The following is a 21,285-nucleotide window of genomic DNA, read 5'->3' on the forward strand; positions in this document are numbered from 1 at the left end:
GTGATGTTGTCTGGTTAGATTGTATTAGTGTCCTGGTCAGGTGGTGATAGTAATGTGTTGTATTAATGTCCTGATCAGGTGATGTTCTCTGGTTAGATTGTATTAATGTCCTGGTCAGGTGATGTTCTCTGGTTAGATTGTATTAGTGTCCTGGTCAGGTGATGTTGTCTGGTTAGATTGTATTAGTGTCCTGGTCAGGTGGTGATAGTAATGTGTTGTTCTCTGGTTAGATTGTATTAATGTCCTGGTCAGGTGATGATAGTAATGTGTTGTTCTCTGGTTAGATTGTATTAATGTCCTGGTCAGGTGATGTTCTCTGGTTAGATTGTATTAATGTCCTGGTCAGGTGATGTTCTCTGGTTAGAGTGTATTAGTGTCCTGGTCAGGTGGTGATAGTAATGTGTTGTATTAATGTCCTGGTCAGGTGATGATAGTAATGTGTTGTATTAATGTCCTGGTCAGGTGATGTTGTCTGGTTAGATTGTATTAATGTCCTGGTCAGGTGATGATAGTAATGTGTTGTATTAATGTCCTGGTCAGGTGTTGTTCTCTGGTTAGATTGTATTAATGTCCTGGCCAGGTGATGATAGTAATGTGTTGTATTAATGTCCTGGTCAGGTGTTGTTGTCTGGTTAGATTGTATTAATGTCCTGGTCAGGTGATGATAGTAATGTGTTGTATTAATGTCCTGGTCAGGTGTTGTTCTCTGGTTAGATTGTATTAATGTCCTGGCCAGGTGATGATAGTAATGTGTTGTATTAATGTCCTGGTCAGGTGTTGTTGTCTGGTTAGATTGTATTAATGTCCTGGTCAGGTGATGATAGTAATGTGTTGTATTAATGTCCTGGTCAGGTGATGTTGTCTGGTTAGATTGTATTAGTGTCCTGGTCAGGTGATGATAGTAATGTGTTGTATTAGTGTCCTGGTCAGGTGATGTTGTCTGGTTAGATTGTATTAGTGTCCTGGTCAGGTGATGTTGTCTGGTTAGATTGTATTAATGTCCTGGTCAGGTGATGTTCTCTGGTTAGATTGTATTAATGTCCTGGTCAGGTGATGATAGTAATGTGTTGTATTAGTGTCCTGGTCAGGTGATGTTCTCTGGTTAGATTGTATTAATGTCCTGGTCAGGTGATGTTCTCTGGTTAGATTGTATTAATGTCCTGGTCAGGTGATGTTGTCTGGTTAGATTGTATTAGTGTCCTGGTCAGGTGGTGATAGTAATGTGTTGTATTAATGTCCTGATCAGGTGATGTTCTCTGGTTAGATTGTATTAATGTCCTGGTCAGGTGATGTTCTCTGGTTAGATTGTATTAGTGTCCTGGTCAGGTGATGTTGTCTGGTTAGATTGTATTAGTGTCCTGGTCAGGTGGTGATAGTAATGTGTTGTTCTCTGGTTAGATTGTATTAATGTCCTGGTCAGGTGATGATAGTAATGTGTTGTATTAATGTCCTGATCAGGTGATGTTCTCTGGTTAGATTGTATTAATGTCCTGATCAGGTGATGTTCTCTGGTTAGATTGTATTAGTGTCCTGGTCAGGTGATGTTGTCTGGTTAGATTGTATTAATGTCCTGGTCAGGTGATGATAGTAATGTGTTGTATTAATGTCCTGGTCAGGTGTTGTTCTCTGGTTAGATTGTATTAATGTCCTGGTCAGGTGATGATAGTAATGTGTTGTATTAATGTCCTGGTCAGGTGATGTTCTCTGGTTAGATTGTATTAATGTCCTGGTCAGGTGATGATAGTAATGTGTTGTTGTCTGGTTAGATTGTATTAATGTCCTGGTCAGGTGATGATAGTAATGTGTTGTATTAATGTCCTGGTCAGGTGATGTTCTCTGGTTAGATTGTATTAATGTCCTGGTCAGGTGATGATAGTAATGTGTTGTATTAGTGTCTTGGTCAGGTGTTGTTCTCTGGTTAGATTGTATTAATGTCCTGGTCAGGTGGTGATAGTAATGTGTTGTATTAATGTCCTGGTCAGGTGATGATAGTAATGTGTTGTTCTCTGGTTAGATTGTATTAATGTCCTGGTCAGGTGATGATAGTAATGTGTTGTATTAATGTCCTGGTCAGGTGATGTTCTCTGGTTAGATTGTATTAATGTCCTGGTCAGGTGATGATAGTAATGTGTTGTATTAGTGTCCTGGTCAGGTGTTGTTCTCTGGTTAGATTGTATTAATGTCCTGGTCAGGTGATGTTCTTTGGTTAGAGTGTATTAGTGTCCTGGTCAGGTGATGTTCTCTGGTTAGATTGTATTAGTGTCCTGGTCAGGTGATGATAGTAATGTGTTGTTCTCTGGTCAGATTGTATTAATGTCCTGGTCAGGTGATGATAGTAATGTGTTGTTCTCTGGTTAGATTGTATTAATGTCCTGGTCAGGTGATGTTCTCTGGTTAGATTGTATTAATGTCCTGGTCAGGTGATGTTCTCTGGTTAGAGTGTATTAGTGTCCTGGTCAGGTGGTGATAGTAATGTGTTGTATTAATGTCCTGGTCAGGTGATGATAGTAATGTGTTGTATTAATGTCCTGGTCAGGTGATGTTGTCTGGTTAGATTGTATTAATGTCCTGGTCAGGTGATGATAGTAATGTGTTGTATTAATGTCCTGGTCAGGTGTTGTTCTCTGGTTAGATTGTATTAATGTCCTGGCCAGGTGATGATAGTAATGTGTTGTATTAATGTCCTGGTCAGGTGTTGTTGTCTGGTTAGATTGTATTAATGTCCTGGTCAGGTGATGATAGTAATGTGTTGTATTAATGTCCTGGTCAGGTGTTGTTCTCTGGTTAGATTGTATTAATGTCCTGGCCAGGTGATGATAGTAATGTGTTGTATTAATGTCCTGGTCAGGTGTTGTTGTCTGGTTAGATTGTATTAATGTCCTGGTCAGGTGATGATAGTAATGTGTTGTATTAATGTCCTGGTCAGGTGATGTTGTCTGGTTAGATTGTATTAGTGTCCTGGTCAGGTGATGATAGTAATGTGTTGTATTAGTGTCCTGGTCAGGTGATGTTGTCTGGTTAGATTGTATTAGTGTCCTGGTCAGGTGATGTTGTCTGGTTAGATTGTATTAATGTCCTGGTCAGGTGATGTTCTCTGGTTAGATTGTATTAATGTCCTGGTCAGGTGATGATAGTAATGTGTTGTATTAATGTCCTGGTCAGGTGATGTTGTCTGGTTAGATTGTATTAGTGTCCTGGTCAGGTGATGATAGTAATGTGTTGTATTAGTGTCCTGGTCAGGTGATGTTGTCTGGTTAGATTGTATTAGTGTCCTGGTCAGGTGATGTTGTCTGGTTAGATTGTATTAATGTCCTGGTCAGGTGATGTTCTCTGGTTAGATTGTATTAATGTCCTGGTCAGGTGATGATAGTAATGTGTTGTATTAATGTCCTGGTCAGGTGATGATAGTAATTTGTTGTTCTCTGGTCAGATTGTATTAATGTCCTGGTCAGGTGATGTTCTCTGGTTAGATTGTATTAATGTCCTGGTCAGGTGATGATAGTAATGTGTTGTATTAATGTCCTGGTCAGGTGATGATAGTAATGTGTTGTTCTCGGGTCAGATTGTATTAATGTCCTGGTCAGGTGATGTTCTCTGGTTAGATTGTATTAATGTCCTGGTCAGGTGATGATAGTAATGTGTTGTATTAATGTCCTGGTCAGGTGATGTTCTCTGGTTAGATTGTATTAATGTCCTGGTCAGGTGATGATAGTAATGTGTTGTTTTAATGTCCTGGTCAGGTGGTGTTCTCTGGTTAGATTGTATTAGTGTCCTGGTCAGGTGATGTTGTCTGGTTAGATTGTATTAGTGTCCTGTTCAGGTGATGTTCTCTGGTTAGATTGTATTAGTGTCCTGGTCAGGTGATGTTGTCTGGTTAGATTGAATTAGTGTCCTGGTCAGGTGGTGATAGTAATGTGTTGTATTAGTGTCCTGGTCAGGTGATGATAGTAATGTGTTGTTCTCTGGTTAGATTGTATTAATGTCCTGGTCAGGTGATGATAGTAATGTGTTGTATTAATGTCCTGATCAGGTGATGTTCTCTGGTTAGATTGTATTAGTGTCCTGGTCAGGTGATGTTGTCTGGTTAGATTGTATTAATGTCCTGATCAGGTGATGTTGTCTGGTTAGATTGTATTAATGTCCTGGTCAGGTGATGATAGTAATGTGTTGTATTAATGTCCTGGTCAGGTGATGTTCTCTGGTTAGATTGTATTAATGTCCTGGTCAGGTGATGATAGTAATGTGTTGTTGTCTGGTTAGATTGTATTAATGTCCTGGTCAGGTGATGATAGTAATGTGTTGTATTAATGTCCTGGTCATGTGATGATAGTAATGTGTTGTATTAATGTCCTGGTCAGGTGTTGTTCTCTGGTTAGATTGTATTAATGTCCTGGTCAGGTGATGTTCTCTGGTTAGATTGTATTAATGTCCTGGTCAGGTGATGATAGTAATGTGTTGTTCTCTGGTCAGATTGTATTAATGTCCTGGTCAGGTGATGATAGTAATGTGTTGTTCTCTGGTTAGATTGTATTAATGTCCTGGTCAGGTGATGATAGTAATGTGTTGTATTAATGTCCTGGTCAGGTGATGTTCTCTGGTTAGATTGTATTAATGTCCTGGTCAGGTGATGATAGTAATGTGTTGTATTAGTGTCCTGGTCAGGTGTTGTTCTCTGGTTAGATTGTATTCATGTCCTGGTCAGGTGATGATAGTAATGTGTTGTATTAATGTCCTGGTCAGGTGATGATAGTAATGTGTTGTTCTCTGGTTAGATTGTATTAATGTCCTGGTCAGGTGTTGTTCTCTGGTTAGATTGTATTAATGTCCTGGTCAGGTGATGATAGTAATGTGTTGTTCTCTGGTTAGATTGTATTAATGTCCTGGTCAGGTGATGATAGTAATGTGTTGTATTAATGTCCTGGTCAGGTGATGATAGTAATGTGTTGTATTAATGTCCTGATCAGGTGATGTTCTCTGGTTAGATTGTATTCATGTCCTGGTCAGGTGATGATAGTAATGTGTTGTATTAATGTCCTGGTCAGGTGATGATAGTAATGTGTTGTATTAATGTCCTGGTCAGGTGATGATAGTAATGTGTTGTATTAATGTCCTGATCAGGTGATGTTCTCTGGTTAGATTGTATTAATGTCCTGGTCAGGTGATGATAGTAATGTGTTGTATTAATGTCCTGGTCAGGTGTTGTTCTCTGGTTAGATTGTATTAATGTCCTGGTCAGGTGGTGATAGTAATGTGTTGTATTAATGTCCTGGTCAGGTGATGATAGTAATGTGTTGTTCTCTGGTTAGATTGTATTAATGTCCTGGTCAGGTGATGATAGTAATGTGTTGTATTAATGTCCTGGTCAGGTGATGTTCTCTGGTTAGATTGTATTAATGTCCTGGTCAGGTGATGATAGTAATGTGTTGTATTAATGTCCTGGTCAGGTGTTGTTCTCTGGTTAGATTGTATTAATGTCCTGGTCAGGTGTTGTTCTCTGGTTAGATTGTATTCATGTCCTGGTCAGGTGATGATAGTAATGTGTTGTTCTCTGGTTAGATTGTATTAATGTCCTGGTCAGGTGTTGTTCTCTGGTTAGATTGTATTAATGTCCTGGTCAGGTGATGATAGTAATGTGTTGTATTAATGTCCTGGTCAGGTGATGTTCTCTGGTTAGATTGTATTAATGTCCTGTTCAGGTGATGATAGTAATGTGTTGTATTAATGTCCTGGTCAGGTGATGATAGTAATGTGTTGTATTAATGTCCTGATCAGGTGATGTTCTCTGGTTAGATTGTATTAATGTCCTGGTCAGGTGATGTTCTCTGGTTAGATTGTATTAATGTCCTGGTCAGGTGATGATAGTAATGTGTTGTATTAATGTCCTGGTCAGGTGATGTTCTCTGGTTAGATTGTATTAATGTCCTGTTCAGGTGATGATAGTAATGTGTTGTATTAATGTCCTGGTCAGGTGATGATAGTAATGTGTTGTATTAATGTCCTGATCAGGTGATGTTCTCTGGTTAGATTGTATTCATGTCCTGGTCAGGTGATGTTCTCTGGTTAGATTGTATTAATGTCCTGTTCAGGTGATGATAGTAATGTGTTGTATTAATGTCCTGGTCAGGTGATGATAGTAATGTGTTGTATTAATGTCCTGGTCAGGTGATGTTCTCTGGTTAGATTGTATTAATGTCCTGGCCAGGTGATGATAGTAATGTGTTGTATTAATGTCCTGGTCAGGTGATGTTCTCTGGTTAGATTGTATTAATATCCTGGTCAGGTGATGATAGTAATGTGTTGTATTAATGTCCTGGTCAGGTGATGTTCTCTGGTTAGATTATATTAATGTCCTGGTCAGGTGTTGTTCTCTGGTTAGATTGTATTAATGTCCTGGTCAGGTGATGTTCTCTGGTTAGATTGTATTAATGTCCTGGTCAGGTGATGATAGTAATGTGTTGTATTAATGTCCTGGTCAGGTGATGTTCTCTGGTTAGATTGTATTAATGTCCTGGTCAGGTGATGATAGTAATGTGTTGTATTAATGTCCTGGTCAGGTGATGTTCTCTGGTTAGATTGTATTAATGTCCTGGTCAGGTGATGATAGTAATGTGTTGTTCTCTGGTTAGATTGTATTAATGTCCTGGTCAGGTGTTGTTCTCTGGTTAGATTGTATTAATGTCCTGGTCAGGTGATGTTCTCTGGATAGATTGTATTAATGTCCTGGTCAGGTGTTGTTCTCTGGTTAGATTGTATTAATGTCCTGTTCAGGTGATGATAGTAATGTGTTGTATTAATGTCCTGGTCAGGTGATGATAGTAATGTGTTGTTCTCTGGTCAGATTGTATTAATGTCCTGGTCAGGTGATGTTCTCTGGTTAGATTGTATTAATGTCCTGGTCAGGTGATGATAGTAATGTGTTGTATTAATGTCCTGGTCAGGTGATGTTCTCTGGTTAGATTGTATTAATGTCCTGGTCAGGTGATGATAGTAATGTGTTGTTCTCTGGTTAGATTGTTTTAATGTCCTGGTCAGGTGTTGTTCTCTGGTTAGATTGTATTAATGTCCTGGTCAGGTGGTGATCTCTGGTTAGATTGTATTAGTGTCCTGGTCAGGTGATGATAGTAATGTGTTGTTCTCTGGTCAGATTGTTTTAATGTCCTGGTCAGGTGTTGTTCTCTGGTTAGATTGTATTAATGTCCTGGTCAGGTGATGATAGTAATGTGTTGTATTAATGTCCTGGTCAGGTGATGATAGTAATGTGTTGTATTAATGTCCTGATCAGGTGATGTTCTCTGGTTAGATTGTATTCATGTCCTGGTCAGGTGATGTTCTCTGGTTAGATTGTATTAATGTCCTGTTCAGGTGATGATAGTAATGTGTTGTATTAATGTCCTGGTCAGGTGATGTTCTCTGGTTAGATTGTATTAATGTCCTGGTCAGGTGTTGTTCTCTGGTTAGATTGTATTAATGTCCTGGCCAGGTGATGATAGTAATGTGTTGTATTAATGTCCTGGTCAGGTGATGTTCTCTGGTTAGATTGTATTAATATCCTGGTCAGGTGATGATAGTAATGTGTTGTATTAATGTCCTGGTCAGGTGATGTTCTCTGGTTAGATTATATTAATGTCCTGGTCAGGTGTTGTTCTCTGGTTAGATTGTATTAATGTCCTGGTCAGGTGATGTTCTCTGGTTAGATTGTATTAATGTCCTGGTCAGGTGATGATAGTAATGTGTTGTATTAATGTCCTGGTCAGGTGATGTTCTCTGGTTAGATTGTATTAATGTCCTGGTCAGGTGATGATAGTAATGTGTTGTATTAATGTCCTGGTCAGGTGATGTTCTCTGGTTAGATTGTATTAATGTCCTGGTCAGGTGATGATAGTAATGTGTTGTTCTCTGGTTAGATTGTATTAATGTCCTGGTCAGGTGTTGTTCTCTGGTTAGATTGTATTAATGTCCTGGTCAGGTGATGTTCTCTGGATAGATTGTATTAATGTCCTGGTCAGGTGTTGTTCTCTGGTTAGATTGTATTAATGTCCTGTTCAGGTGATGATAGTAATGTGTTGTATTAATGTCCTGGTCAGGTGATGATAGTAATGTGTTGTTCTCTGGTCAGATTGTATTAATGTCCTGGTCAGGTGATGTTCTCTGGTTAGATTGTATTAATGTCCTGGTCAGGTGATGATAGTAATGTGTTGTATTAATGTCCTGGTCAGGTGATGTTCTCTGGTTAGATTGTATTAATATCCTGGTCAGGTGATGATAGTAATGTGTTGTATTAATGTCCTGGTCAGGTGTTGTTCTCTGGTTAGATTGTATTAATGTCCTGGTCAGATGATGATAGTAATGTGTTGTTCTCTGGTTAGATTGTATTAATGTCCTGGTCAGGTGATGTTCTCTGGTTAGATTGTATTAATGTCCTGGTCAGGTGATGATAGTAATGTGTTGTATTAATGTCCTGGTCAGGTGATGTTCTCTGGTTAGATTGTATTAATGTCCTGTTCAGGTGATGATAGTAATGTGTTGTATTAATGTCCTGGTCAGGTGATGATAGTAATGTGTTGTATTAATGTCCTGATCAGGTGATGTTCTCTGGTTAGATTGTATTAATGTCCTGGTCAGGTGATGTTCTCTGGTTAGATTGTATTAATGTCCTGGTCAGGTGATGATAGTAATGTGTTGTATTAATGTCCTGGTCAGGTGATGTTCTCTGGTTAGATTGTATTAATGTCCTGTTCAGGTGATGATAGTAATGTGTTGTATTAATGTCCTGGTCAGGTGATGATAGTAATGTGTTGTATTAATGTCCTGATCAGGTGATGTTCTCTGGTTAGATTGTATTCATGTCCTGGTCAGGTGATGTTCTCTGGTTAGATTGTATTAATGTCCTGTTCAGGTGATGATAGTAATGTGTTGTATTAATGTCCTGGTCAGGTGATGATAGTAATGTGTTGTATTAATGTCCTGGTCAGGTGATGTTCTCTGGTTAGATTGTATTAATGTCCTGGCCAGGTGATGATAGTAATGTGTTGTATTAATGTCCTGGTCAGGTGATGTTCTCTGGTTAGATTGTATTAATATCCTGGTCAGGTGATGATAGTAATGTGTTGTATTAATGTCCTGGTCAGGTGATGTTCTCTGGTTAGATTATATTAATGTCCTGGTCAGGTGTTGTTCTCTGGTTAGATTGTATTAATGTCCTGGTCAGGTGATGTTCTCTGGTTAGATTGTATTAATGTCCTGGTCAGGTGATGATAGTAATGTGTTGTATTAATGTCCTGGTCAGGTGATGATAGTAATGTGTTGTTCTCGGGTCAGATTGTATTAATGTCCTGGTCAGGTGATGTTCTCTGGTTAGATTGTATTAATGTCCTGGTCAGGTGATGATAGTAATGTGTTGTATTAATGTCCTGGTCAGGTGATGATAGTAATGTGTTGTTCTCGGGTCAGATTGTATTAATGTCCTGGTCAGGTGATGTTCTCTGGTTAGATTGTATTAATGTCCCGGTCAGGTGATGATAGTAATGTGTTGTATTAATGTCCTGGTCAGGTGATGTTCTCTGGTTAGATTGTATTAATGTCCTGGTCAGGTGATGATAGTAATGTGTTGTTTTAATGTCCTGGTCAGGTGGTGTTCTCTGGTTAGATTGTATTAGTGTCCTGGTCAGGTGATGTTGTCTGGTTAGATTGTATTAGTGTCCTGGTCAGGTGGTGATAGTAATGTGTTGTATTAGTGTCCTGGTCAGGTGTTGTTCTCTGGTTAGATTGTATTAATGTCCTGTTCAGGTGATGTTCTCTGGTTAGATTGTATTAGTGTCCTGGTCAGGTGATGTTGTCTGGTTAGATTGAATTAGTGTCCTGGTCAGGTGGTGATAGTAATGTGTTGTATTAGTGTCCTGGTCAGGTGATGATAGTAATGTGTTGTTCTCTGGTTAGATTGTATTAATGTCCTGGTCAGGTGATGATAGTAATGTGTTGTATTAATGTCCTGATCAGGTGATGTTCTCTGGTTAGATTGTATTAGTGTCCTGGTCAGGTGATGTTGTCTGGTTAGATTGTATTAATGTCCTGATCAGGTGATGTTGTCTGGTTAGATTGTATTAATGTCCTGGTCAGGTGATGATAGTAATGTGTTGTATTAATGTCCTGGTCAGGTGATGTTCTCTGGTTAGATTGTATTAATGTCCTGGTCAGGTGATGATAGTAATGTGTTGTTGTCTGGTTAGATTGTATTAATGTCCTGGTCAGGTGATGATAGTAATGTGTTGTATTAATGTCCTGGTCATGTGATGATAGTAATGTGTTGTATTAATGTCCTGGTCAGGTGTTGTTCTCTGGTTAGATTGTATTAATGTCCTGGTCAGGTGATGTTCTCTGGTTAGATTGTATTAATGTCCTGGTCAGGTGATGATAGTAATGTGTTGTTCTCTGGTCAGATTGTATTAATGTCCTGGTCAGGTGATGATAGTAATGTGTTGTTCTCTGGTTAGATTGTATTAATGTCCTGGTCAGGTGATGATAGTAATGTGTTGTATTAATGTCCTGGTCAGGTGATGTTCTCTGGTTAGATTGTATTAATGTCCTGGTCAGGTGATGATAGTAATGTGTTGTATTAGTGTCCTGGTCAGGTGTTGTTCTCTGGTTAGATTGTATTCATGTCCTGGTCAGGTGATGATAGTAATGTGTTGTATTAATGTCCTGGTCAGGTGATGATAGTAATGTGTTGTTCTCTGGTTAGATTGTATTAATGTCCTGGTCAGGTGTTGTTCTCTGGTTAGATTGTATTAATGTCCTGGTCAGGTGATGATAGTAATGTGTTGTTCTCTGGTTAGATTGTATTAATGTCCTGGTCAGGTGATGATAGTAATGTGTTGTATTAATGTCCTGGTCAGGTGATGATAGTAATGTGTTGTATTAATGTCCTGATCAGGTGATGTTCTCTGGTTAGATTGTATTCATGTCCTGGTCAGGTGATGATAGTAATGTGTTGTATTAATGTCCTGGTCAGGTGATGATAGTAATGTGTTGTATTAATGTCCTGGTCAGGTGATGATAGTAATGTGTTGTATTAATGTCCTGATCAGGTGATGTTCTCTGGTTAGATTGTATTAATGTCCTGGTCAGGTGATGATAGTAATGTGTTGTATTAATGTCCTGGTCAGGTGTTGTTCTCTGGTTAGATTGTATTAATGTCCTGGTCAGGTGGTGATAGTAATGTGTTGTATTAATGTCCTGGTCAGGTGATGATAGTAATGTGTTGTTCTCTGGTTAGATTGTATTAATGTCCTGGTCAGGTGATGATAGTAATGCTTTGTATTAATGTCCTGGTCAGGTGATGTTCTCTGGTTAGATTGTATTAATGTCCTGGTCAGGTGATGATAGTAATGTGTTGTATTAATGTCCTGGTCAGGTGTTGTTCTCTGGTTAGATTGTATTAATGTCCTGGTCAGGTGTTGTTCTCTGGTTAGATTGTATTCATGTCCTGGTCAGGTGATGATAGTAATGTGTTGTTCTCTGGTTAGATTGTATTAATGTCCTGGTCAGGTGTTGTTCTCTGGTTAGATTGTATTAATGTCCTGGTCAGGTGATGATAGTAATGTGTTGTATTAATGTCCTGGTCAGGTGATGTTCTCTGGTTAGATTGTATTAATGTCCTGTTCAGGTGATGATAGTAATGTGTTGTATTAATGTCCTGGTCAGGTGATGATAGTAATGTGTTGTATTAATGTCCTGATCAGGTGATGTTCTCTGGTTAGATTGTATTAATGTCCTGGTCAGGTGATGTTCTCTGGTTAGATTGTATTAATGTCCTGGTCAGGTGATGATAGTAATGTGTTGTATTAATGTCCTGGTCAGGTGATGTTCTCTGGTTAGATTGTATTAATGTCCTGTTCAGGTGATGATAGTAATGTGTTGTATTAATGTCCTGGTCAGGTGATGATAGTAATGTGTTGTATTAATGTCCTGATCAGGTGATGTTCTCTGGTTAGATTGTATTCATGTCCTGGTCAGGTGATGTTCTCTGGTTAGATTGTATTAATGTCCTGTTCAGGTGATGATAGTAATGTGTTGTATTAATGTCCTGGTCAGGTGATGTTCTCTGGTTAGATTATATTAATGTCCTGGTCAGGTGTTGTTCTCTGGTTAGATTGTATTAATGTCCTGGTCAGGTGATGTTCTCTGGTTAGATTGTATTAATGTCCTGGTCAGGTGATGATAGTAATGTGTTGTATTAATGTCCTGGTCAGGTGATGTTCTCTGGTTAGATTGTATTAATGTCCTGGTCAGGTGATGATAGTAATGTGTTGTTCTCTGGTTAGATTGTATTAATGTCCTGGTCAGGTGTTGTTCTCTGGTTAGATTGTATTAATGTCCTGGTCAGGTGATGTTCTCTGGATAGATTGTATTAATGTCCTGGTCAGGTGTTGTTCTCTGGTTAGATTGTATTAATGTCCTGTTCAGGTGATGATAGTAATGTGTTGTATTAATGTCCTGGTCAGGTGATGATAGTAATGTGTTGTTCTCTGGTCAGATTGTATTAATGTCCTGGTCAGGTGATGTTCTCTGGTTAGATTGTATTAATGTCCTGGTCAGGTGATGATAGTAATGTGTTGTATTAATGTCCTGGTCAGGTGATGTTCTCTGGTTAGATTGTATTAATGTCCTGGTCAGGTGATGATAGTAATGTGTTGTTCTCTGGTTAGATTGTTTTAATGTCCTGGTCAGGTGTTGTTCTCTGGTTAGATTGTATTAATGTCCTGGTCAGGTGGTGATCTCTGGTTAGATTGTATTAGTGTCCTGGTCAGGTGATGATAGTAATGTGTTGTTCTCTGGTCAGATTGTTTTAATGTCCTGGTCAGGTGTTGTTCTCTGGTTAGATTGTATTAATGTCCTGGTCAGGTGGTGATCTCTGGTTAGATTGTATTAGTGTCCTGGTCAGGTGATGATAGTAATGTGTTGTATTAATGTCCTGGTCAGGTGATGATAGTAATGTGTTGTATTAATGTCCTGATCAGGTGATGTTCTCTGGTTAGATTGTATTCATGTCCTGGTCAGGTGATGTTCTCTGGTTAGATTGTATTAATGTCCTGTTCAGGTGATGATAGTAATGTGTTGTATTAATGTCCTGGTCAGGTGATGTTCTCTGGTTAGATTGTATTAATGTCCTGGTCAGGTGTTGTTCTCTGGTTAGATTGTATTAATGTCCTGGCCAGGTGATGATAGTAATGTGTTGTATTAATGTCCTGGTCAGGTGATGTTCTCTGGTTAGATTGTATTAATATCCTGGTCAGGTGATGATAGTAATGTGTTGTATTAATGTCCTGGTCAGGTGATGTTCTCTGGTTAGATTATATTAATGTCCTGGTCAGGTGTTGTTCTCTGGTTAGATTGTATTAATGTCCTGGTCAGGTGATGTTCTCTGGTTAGATTGTATTAATGTCCTGGTCAGGTGATGATAGTAATGTGTTGTATTAATGTCCTGGTCAGGTGATGTTCTCTGGTTAGATTGTATTAATGTCCTGGTCAGGTGATGATAGTAATGTGTTGTATTAATGTCCTGGTCAGGTGATGTTCTCTGGTTAGATTATATTAATGTCCTGGTCAGGTGATGATAGTAATGTGTTGTTCTCTGGTTAGATTGTATTAATGTCCTGGTCAGGTGTTGTTCTCTGGTTAGATTGTATTAATGTCCTGGTCAGGTGATGTTCTCTGGATAGATTGTATTAATGTCCTGGTCAGGTGTTGTTCTCTGGTTAGATTGTATTAATGTCCTGTTCAGGTGATGATAGTAATGTGTTGTATTAATGTCCTGGTCAGGTGATGATAGTAATGTGTTGTTCTCTGGTCAGATTGTATTAATGTCCTGGTCAGGTGATGTTCTCTGGTTAGATTGTATTAATGTCCTGGTCAGGTGATGATAGTAATGTGTTGTATTAATGTCCTGGTCAGGTGATGTTCTCTGGTTAGATTGTATTAATGTCCTGGTCAGGTGATGATAGTAATGTGTTCTCTGGTTAGATTGTTTTAATGTCCTGGTCAGGTGTTGTTCTCTGGTTAGATTGTATTAATGTCCTGGTCAGGTGGTGATCTCTGGTTAGATTGTATTAGTGTCCTGGTCAGGTGATGATAGTAATGTGTTGTTCTCTGGTCAGATTGTTTTAATGTCCTGGTCAGGTGTTGTTCTCTGGTTAGATTGTATTAATGTCCTGGTCAGGTGGTGATCTCTGGTTAGATTGTATTAGTGTCCTGGTCAGGTGATGATAGTAATGTGTTGTTCTCTGGTTAGATTGTATTAATGTCCTTGTCAGGTGATGATAGTAATGTGTTGTATTAATGTCCTGGTCAGGTGATGATAGTAATGTGTTGTTCTCTGTAGATGTGTCTCCAGGTACTCCTGTGCATCATGCCGGAGGACCAGAGCAGAGCCAGTGCACTTTCAGACCCTCCACCTCTCCTCTCACCCACTCCTCCCCCTCACAGACCTCCTTCCCCAGCCAAGAAGGGTACACGGCTGCTTCAAATCAATCAATTATTAAATCAATCCGATGTGTCAGGTTGTTGCCCTCTACTGCGTAACTACTTCCTAAATCTTCTATTTCTCTCTGGTGCCCCAACAGGACTGTGTCGCCCCCCTCCCCCAGTGTAGGGGACAGGAGACGTCCCAGTGATCTCACTCCTCCCCAGTCTGAGTGGAGCTGTTCCAGTCCCAGCCTCAGCAGACTGACATACATCTCTCTGAATGACAGCACGGCTCTCAACACAACCGGCGTCCCAACTCCTGACAGACACAAGGTATAGTAGGCAGGGACTAGACCTCGTACGGGCTTCTCTTTCAAATACTCCTTTCCATGTCTCGGTGAGACTCCATCGGGCAGTTTACAAATGACCAAGAGATCAATCACACGTCGTCTGACCGAGGGCCGGAAGTGATCAGGACGGCTCCTGAAGCTCACCTCAGTATGACTTTAATTCCTGTCTTCCTGCTTAACAGTTCAGTTAAAACCGTGAGGTCAATGGAGTCCATAGTGTTCGGTACTTAGCGAAAGGAAAATGTGTTTTCTACTTCTGTCTCTGGTGGTAGCTAACGTGACACGGCTAGCCATCCCGACTTGGTTAACCCATGCCGTGAGGCTTAAGCTAACTTGGCTAGCCAGCTGGAACGCTACATCTGCCAACGCGCAGATCCCTTTGGCTAGCCTGCTGGACCGCTACATCTGCCAACGCGCAGATCCCTTTGGCTAGCCTGCTGGACCGCTACATCTGCCAACGCGCAGATCCCTTTGGCTAGCCTGCTGGACCACTTCATCTGCCAACGTGCTGTTCCCTTTGGCTAGCCAGCTGGACCGCTACATCTGCCAACGCGCAGTTCCCTTTGGCTAGCCAGCTGGACCGCTACATCTGCCAACGCACAGTTCCCTTTGGCTAGCCAGCTGGACCGCTACATCTGCCAACGCGCAGATCCCTTTGGCTAGCCAGCTGGACCGCTACATCTGCCAACGTGCAGTTCCCTTTGGCTAGCCAGCTGGACCGCTACATCTGCCAACGCGCAGATCCCTTTGGCTAGCCTGCTGGACCGCTACATCTGCCAACGCGCAGATCCCTTTGGCTAGCCTGCTGGACCACTTCATCTGCCAACGTGCTGTTCCCTTTGGCTAGCCAGCTGGACCGCTACATCTGCCAACGCACAGTTCCCTTTGGCTAGCCAGCTGGACCGCTACATCTGCCAACGTGCAGTTCCCTTTGGCTAGCCAGCTGGACCGCTACATCTGCCAACGCGCAGTTCCCTTTGGCTAGCCAGCTGGACCGCTACATCTGCCAACGCGCAGTTCCCCTTTGGCTAGCCAGCTGGACCGCTACATCTGCCAACGCGCAGTTCCCCTTTGGCTAGCTTTCCATACCTGGAGAGGCAGAATCGCTACAGTTTCTTTTGTTGAATGACAGGGGAAAGCACACACTTTCTCTGAATAGCTTTGTGCTAGACAACTAGACGATTAGCCCACGATTAGACTAACGCTAGCTAGCTTATGGCTACAACTGGGGATAGTAATGTGGGGCGGCAGGGTAGCCTAGTGGTTAGAGTGTTGGACTAGTAACCGGAAGGCTGCAAGTTCAAACCCCCGAGCTGACAAGGTACAAATCTGTCGTACTGCCCCTGAACAGGCAGTTAACCTACTGTTCCTAGGCTGTCATTGAAAATAAGAATTTGTTCTTAACTTGTCTGGAAAGCAAGCTAGCCACTCCAACCACAGACTGTTATCCCTGCAAAGGGAACATCGAGAGGCACCTCTGTGCTCCTAAAACCCTGCCTGTCGTGCAGCGGCTCAATTCCATGCGCACCCTCACAGGTAAAATGGGAGTTCACTCAACCCCGACGTGCCCTCCGTACCACAGCTCATCCCCCGACTCTCGTTCAAGTAGCCGAGGCAGGAGGACACATTTCCAGTCGCCACCAAGCACTGTCCCCAAACCACCGTGTGTTAACACTGCCCAACAACAAGTATCTGTTGCATCCAAGTGTCTTTGATCCCAGAAGGCGCTCTGGCTACGCTAACAGACCAGTGTCTTGGAGGACTCAGTGAAAATACAACATGTCACATGTGAGGGAACAGGACTCATCCCTCATCCTCTACCCTGATACTCTCCTCTCTAGCCACAGTGAGGGAACAGGACTCATCCTCTACCCTGATACTCTCCTCTCTAGCCTCAGTGAGGGAACAGGACTCATCCCGCATCCTCTACCCTGATACTCTCCTCTCTAGCCACAGTGAGGGAACAGGACTCATCCTCTACCCTGATACTCTCCTCTCTAGCCTCAGTGAGGGAACAGGACTCATCCCGCATCCTCTACCCTCATCCTCTCCTCTCTAGCCACAGTGAGGGAGCAGGGCTCATTCGTCTTCCTGGTAGGCCCTGATTGGCCAATGCAAGCTGTGCTTCACGACCAGCCCTGGTAGATTCCGTCACACAAGGATCTTCTGAGCCAAGTGAACGGGGAGATTCTTCACATTTCCAGTCGCCACCAAGCACTGTCCCCAAACCACCGTGTGTTAACACTGCCCAACAACAAGTATCTGTTGCATCCAAGTGTCTTTGATCCCAGAAGGCGCTCTGGCTCCGCTAACAGACCAGTGTCTTGGAGGACTCAGTGAAAATACAACATGTCACATGTGAGGGAACAGGACTCATCCCTCATCCTCTACCCTGATACTCTCCTCTCTAGCCACAGTGAGGGAACAGGACTCATCCTCTACCCTGATACTCTCCTCTCTAGCCTCAGTGAGGGAACAGGACTCATCCCGCATCCTCTACCCTGATACTCTCCTCTCTAGCCACAGTGAGGGAACAGGACTCATCCTCTACCCTGATACTCTCCTCTCTAGCCTCAGTGAGGGAACAGGACTCATCCCGCATCCTCTACCCTGATACTCTCCTCTCTAGCCACAGTGAGGGAACAGGACTCATCCTCTACCCTGATACTCTCCTGTCTAGCCACAGTGAGGGAACAGGACTCATCCTCTACCCTGATACTCTCCTGTCTAGCCACAGTGAGGGAACAGGACTCATCTTCTACCCTGATACTCTCCTCTCTAGCCTCAGTGAGGGAACAGGAGTCATCCCTCATCCTCTACACTGATACTCTCCTCTCTAGCCTCAGTGAGGGAACAGGACTCATCCTCTACACTGATACTCTCCTCTATCCACAGTGAGGGAACAGGACTCATCCCTCATCCTCTACCCTGATACTCTCCTCTCTAGCCACAGTGAGGGAACAGGACTCATCCTCTACCCTGATACTCTCCTCTATCCACAGTGAGGGAACAGGACTCATCCCTCATCCTCTACCCTGATACTCTCCTCTCTAGCCACAGTGAGGGAACAGGACTCATCCCTCATCCTCTACCCTCATCCTCTCCTCTCTAGCCACAGTGAGGGAACAGGACTCATCCCTCATCCTCTACCCTGATACTCTCCTCTCTAGCCTCAGTGAGGGAACAGGACTCATCCCTCATCCTCTACCCTCATCCTCTCCTCTCTAGCCACAGTGAGGGAGCAGGGCTCATTCGTCTTCCTGGTAGGCCCTGATTGGCCAATGCAAGCTGTGCTTCACGACCAGCCCTGGTAGATTCCGTCGCACCAGGATCTTCTGAGCCAAGTGAACGGGGAGATTCTTCACCATCACCCAGAAACCCTGGGTGTGGCCCGTGAGAGGTTGAATCTTAATGCGACTGGCCTGCCACTTGTCGTCATTGATACTATCCAGAGTGCCTGGGCCCCTTCTACACGCTCACTGTATGACAACAAGTGGTGTGTTTTTGGGTCACACCACTTCTCAAAAACAGAAATCTTACCCATGCTCTGTTGTCCGTGGCTCTATGCTTCCTCCACTGTTAACCTCTCTGGGATATGTGTGACGCTAGCGTCCCGCCTGGCCAAAAGCCGGTAAAAATGCAGAGCGCCAAATTCAAATACATTACTATAAAAATCTAACCTTCATTAAATCACACATGTAAGAAACCAAATTAAAGCTACACTCGTTGTGAATCCAGCCAACATGTCAGATTTCAAAAAGGCTTTTCGGCGAAAGCAAACAATGCTATTATCTGAGGATAGCACCTCCGTAAACAAAGAGAAAAGCGTATTTCACATCACAAATGGTCCTTTAGTTTGATTTAATTCCGTCGAAATATATTCCCAAAATGTCCGTTTATTTGGCGCGTTTGATGCAGAAAAACACCGGTTCCAACTTGCTCAACGTGACTTCAAAATATCTTAATTTACCTTTAAACTTTGCCAAAACATTTCAAACTACTTTGTAATACAACTTTAGGTATATATTTTTTTTACGTATATAATCGATAAAATTGAAGGCGGGAAAATCTGTGTTCAATACAGGAGGAAAACAAACTGTAGCTAGCTTTCTGGTCACATGCCTCTAACAGTACACTACAAGTGACCCTCGTTCTGAACAGGGTTACGTCTTCATTACACAAAGGAAAAACCTCAACCAATTTCTAAAGACTTGACCGCCAGTGGAAGCGAAGCAGTCAGTCAAGCAGTGCATTTCAAACACAGATTCAACCACAAAGACAAGGGAGGTTTTTCAATGCCTCGTAAAGAAGGGTACCTGTTTGTAGATGGGTCACTATAAAAAAATCTGACATTGAATAACCCTTTGAGCATGGTGAAGTTATTAATTACACTTTGGATGGTGTATCAATACACCCAGTCACTAAAATGATACAGGCGTCCTTCCTAACTCAGTTGCCGGAGAGGAAGGAAACCCCTCAGTGATTTCAATGGTGACTTCAAAACAGTTAGTTTAATTGCTGTGATAGGAGAACTGAGGATGGATCAACATTGTAGTTAGTCCACAATACTAACCTAATTCACATAGTGAAAAGGTCTGTATAGAATACAAACATTCCAAAACAAGCATCCTGTTTGCAACAAGGCACTAAAGTAAAACTGCAAAACACATGTGGCAAAGCAATTCACTTTTTGTCCTGAATACAAAGTGTTATGTTTGGTTCAAACACAACACAACACTGAGCACCACTCTTCATAATTCTTAAGCATTGTGGTGACTGCGTCATGTTATGGGTATGCTTGTCATCGTTGGAGTTTTTTTTTAGGATAAAAAAAAACAGAATGGAGCTAATCACAGGCAAAATCCTAGAGGAAACCCTGGCTCAGTCTGCTTTCCACCAGACACTGGGATTCACCTTTTAGCAGGACGATAACCTAAAACACAAGGCCAAATCTACCCTGGAGTTGCTTACCAAGAAGACCAGTGAATGTTTCTGAGTGGCCAAGTTTACACTTTTGACCTAATTCTGCTTAAAAATCTATGGCAAGACCTGAAAATGGTTGTCTGGCAATGATCAGCAACCCATTTGACAGAACATGAAGAAGAATGGGCCAATGTTGCACAATCCAGGTGTGGAACGCTCTTAGATTTACCCAGAAAGACTCACAGCAGTAATCACTGTCAACATGTATTGACTCAGGGGGTTCAATACTTGTCTAGGCAACATATATTAGTGATTAATTTTTACAGAAATGTTTTACAAATGTTCACATTTTTCTTCCGCTGACATTTCACAAAGTATTTTGTGGGAAAAGTCAAAGGGATGTGAGTATTTTCTGACGGCGCTGAATCTCTCATCAGAGAACCGAGGTGAAGTAACCTTGAGTTTTGGGTGCTTGTCTTGCTTGTTGTTGCACAATGTTAAGTTGAATGACGGTCATCTGCCTGGAAATACTCAGCTATGTCATGTCGTGGAGTTACCACATGAAGGAATAACCAACTGACTGTGATATCTCTCTCCCTTCCCCAGAGTCATGGCACCATGTCTCTGAGCACCACTATCATCAGGGCCAGTCCTACCCCGCCAGTAGAAGGGGCTGATACCCAGAGTCCTACAGGTCAGGAGCTACCTCCTCACCGCTCTACAGACGGCCTCTGTCCTCCTAGACAGTCCAAGAGCCCAGAGTCTCCTCACCACTCGAATGGTCCTCGTAGTGGCTCGGTAGACCTGCGGAGTGGTTCAGGTCTGGGCTTTACACGCAGCCAGAGTGAGTGTAACTATCACTGTGGGAACAATAGAGACTACAACCAGCAGAAACGCCACTCCGAACCCAACTCACACCTTCTCACCAAGTTGGATTCTGGCTACTCCAGCAACCTGAACATCCAGCAGCCCAGCGGTATGGGGGGCCAGGGGAACCAGCAGTGGTCTGGAGTCTCAGCCCAGGGGAGTGAGGTCTATCCTGGGGCCAGGACGGTCTTCGGCCTGCCTTCCTCCGAGGACCTGTGCTACATGCCCATCTCCAGCTTCAAGCCCCAGGGCTCTATGGTGGACCTGCCTCCAGGGGTCCCTAGCCTCCTGACGGGGCGCTCCCTCTTCAGTTCCCAGCTGGCACAGCAGAACCTGGGCTCGGATGGAGCTCTTCACCCTGGTCTCCCTCTGCCTGCTCCCTACCACCACATGACAGCGGCAGGGAACGGCCTGTATGGTCACGCTATGTCCTCACGGTTAGGACCCAACGTTGACCCCTCAGTCAGACACCTCCACAGCTCTGGGGGTCTGGGTGTCTCTGGGCCAGGTGGACCAGGAGGTCCCGGGGGTCTGTACCACTGCTCTAACCCCCACCTCAAACCCTTGGACCCAGGACTGATGGAGGGGAACCCCTACAACCAGCAGTGTGTAGCCTCGTGGTCTGACGGCAGCCTTCCTGAACCCACAGGTAAGTCTTCAATCTGTTCTGGAATGTTCTCTTGAA

The 21,285-nt window shown here is 42.5% G+C and overlaps 1 protein-coding gene across 4 annotated transcripts in view; it reads left to right on the top strand.

Annotated features, from left to right (window-relative positions):
- cep192 (centrosomal protein 192) overlaps window positions 1-21,285 on the top strand; it is a 99,864-nt gene that overhangs the window by 37,725 nt on the left and 40,854 nt on the right. For all 4 annotated transcript variants that reach the window (XM_031811885.1, XM_031811884.1, XM_031811887.1 and 1 more), the window contains 3 exons: window positions 14,378-14,504; window positions 14,619-14,793; window positions 20,340-21,249. In XM_031811885.1, the coding sequence (XP_031667745.1) occupies window positions 14,378-14,504; window positions 14,619-14,793; window positions 20,340-21,249 (1,212 nt within the window). The remainder of the gene's footprint in view (window positions 1-14,377; window positions 14,505-14,618; window positions 14,794-20,339; window positions 21,250-21,285) is intronic.

Source organism: Oncorhynchus kisutch, unplaced genomic scaffold (assembly GCF_002021735.2).
Source record: "Oncorhynchus kisutch isolate 150728-3 unplaced genomic scaffold, Okis_V2 Okis02a-Okis13b_hom, whole genome shotgun sequence".
NCBI classification, from domain to species: Eukaryota; Metazoa; Chordata; class Actinopteri; order Salmoniformes; family Salmonidae; genus Oncorhynchus; species Oncorhynchus kisutch.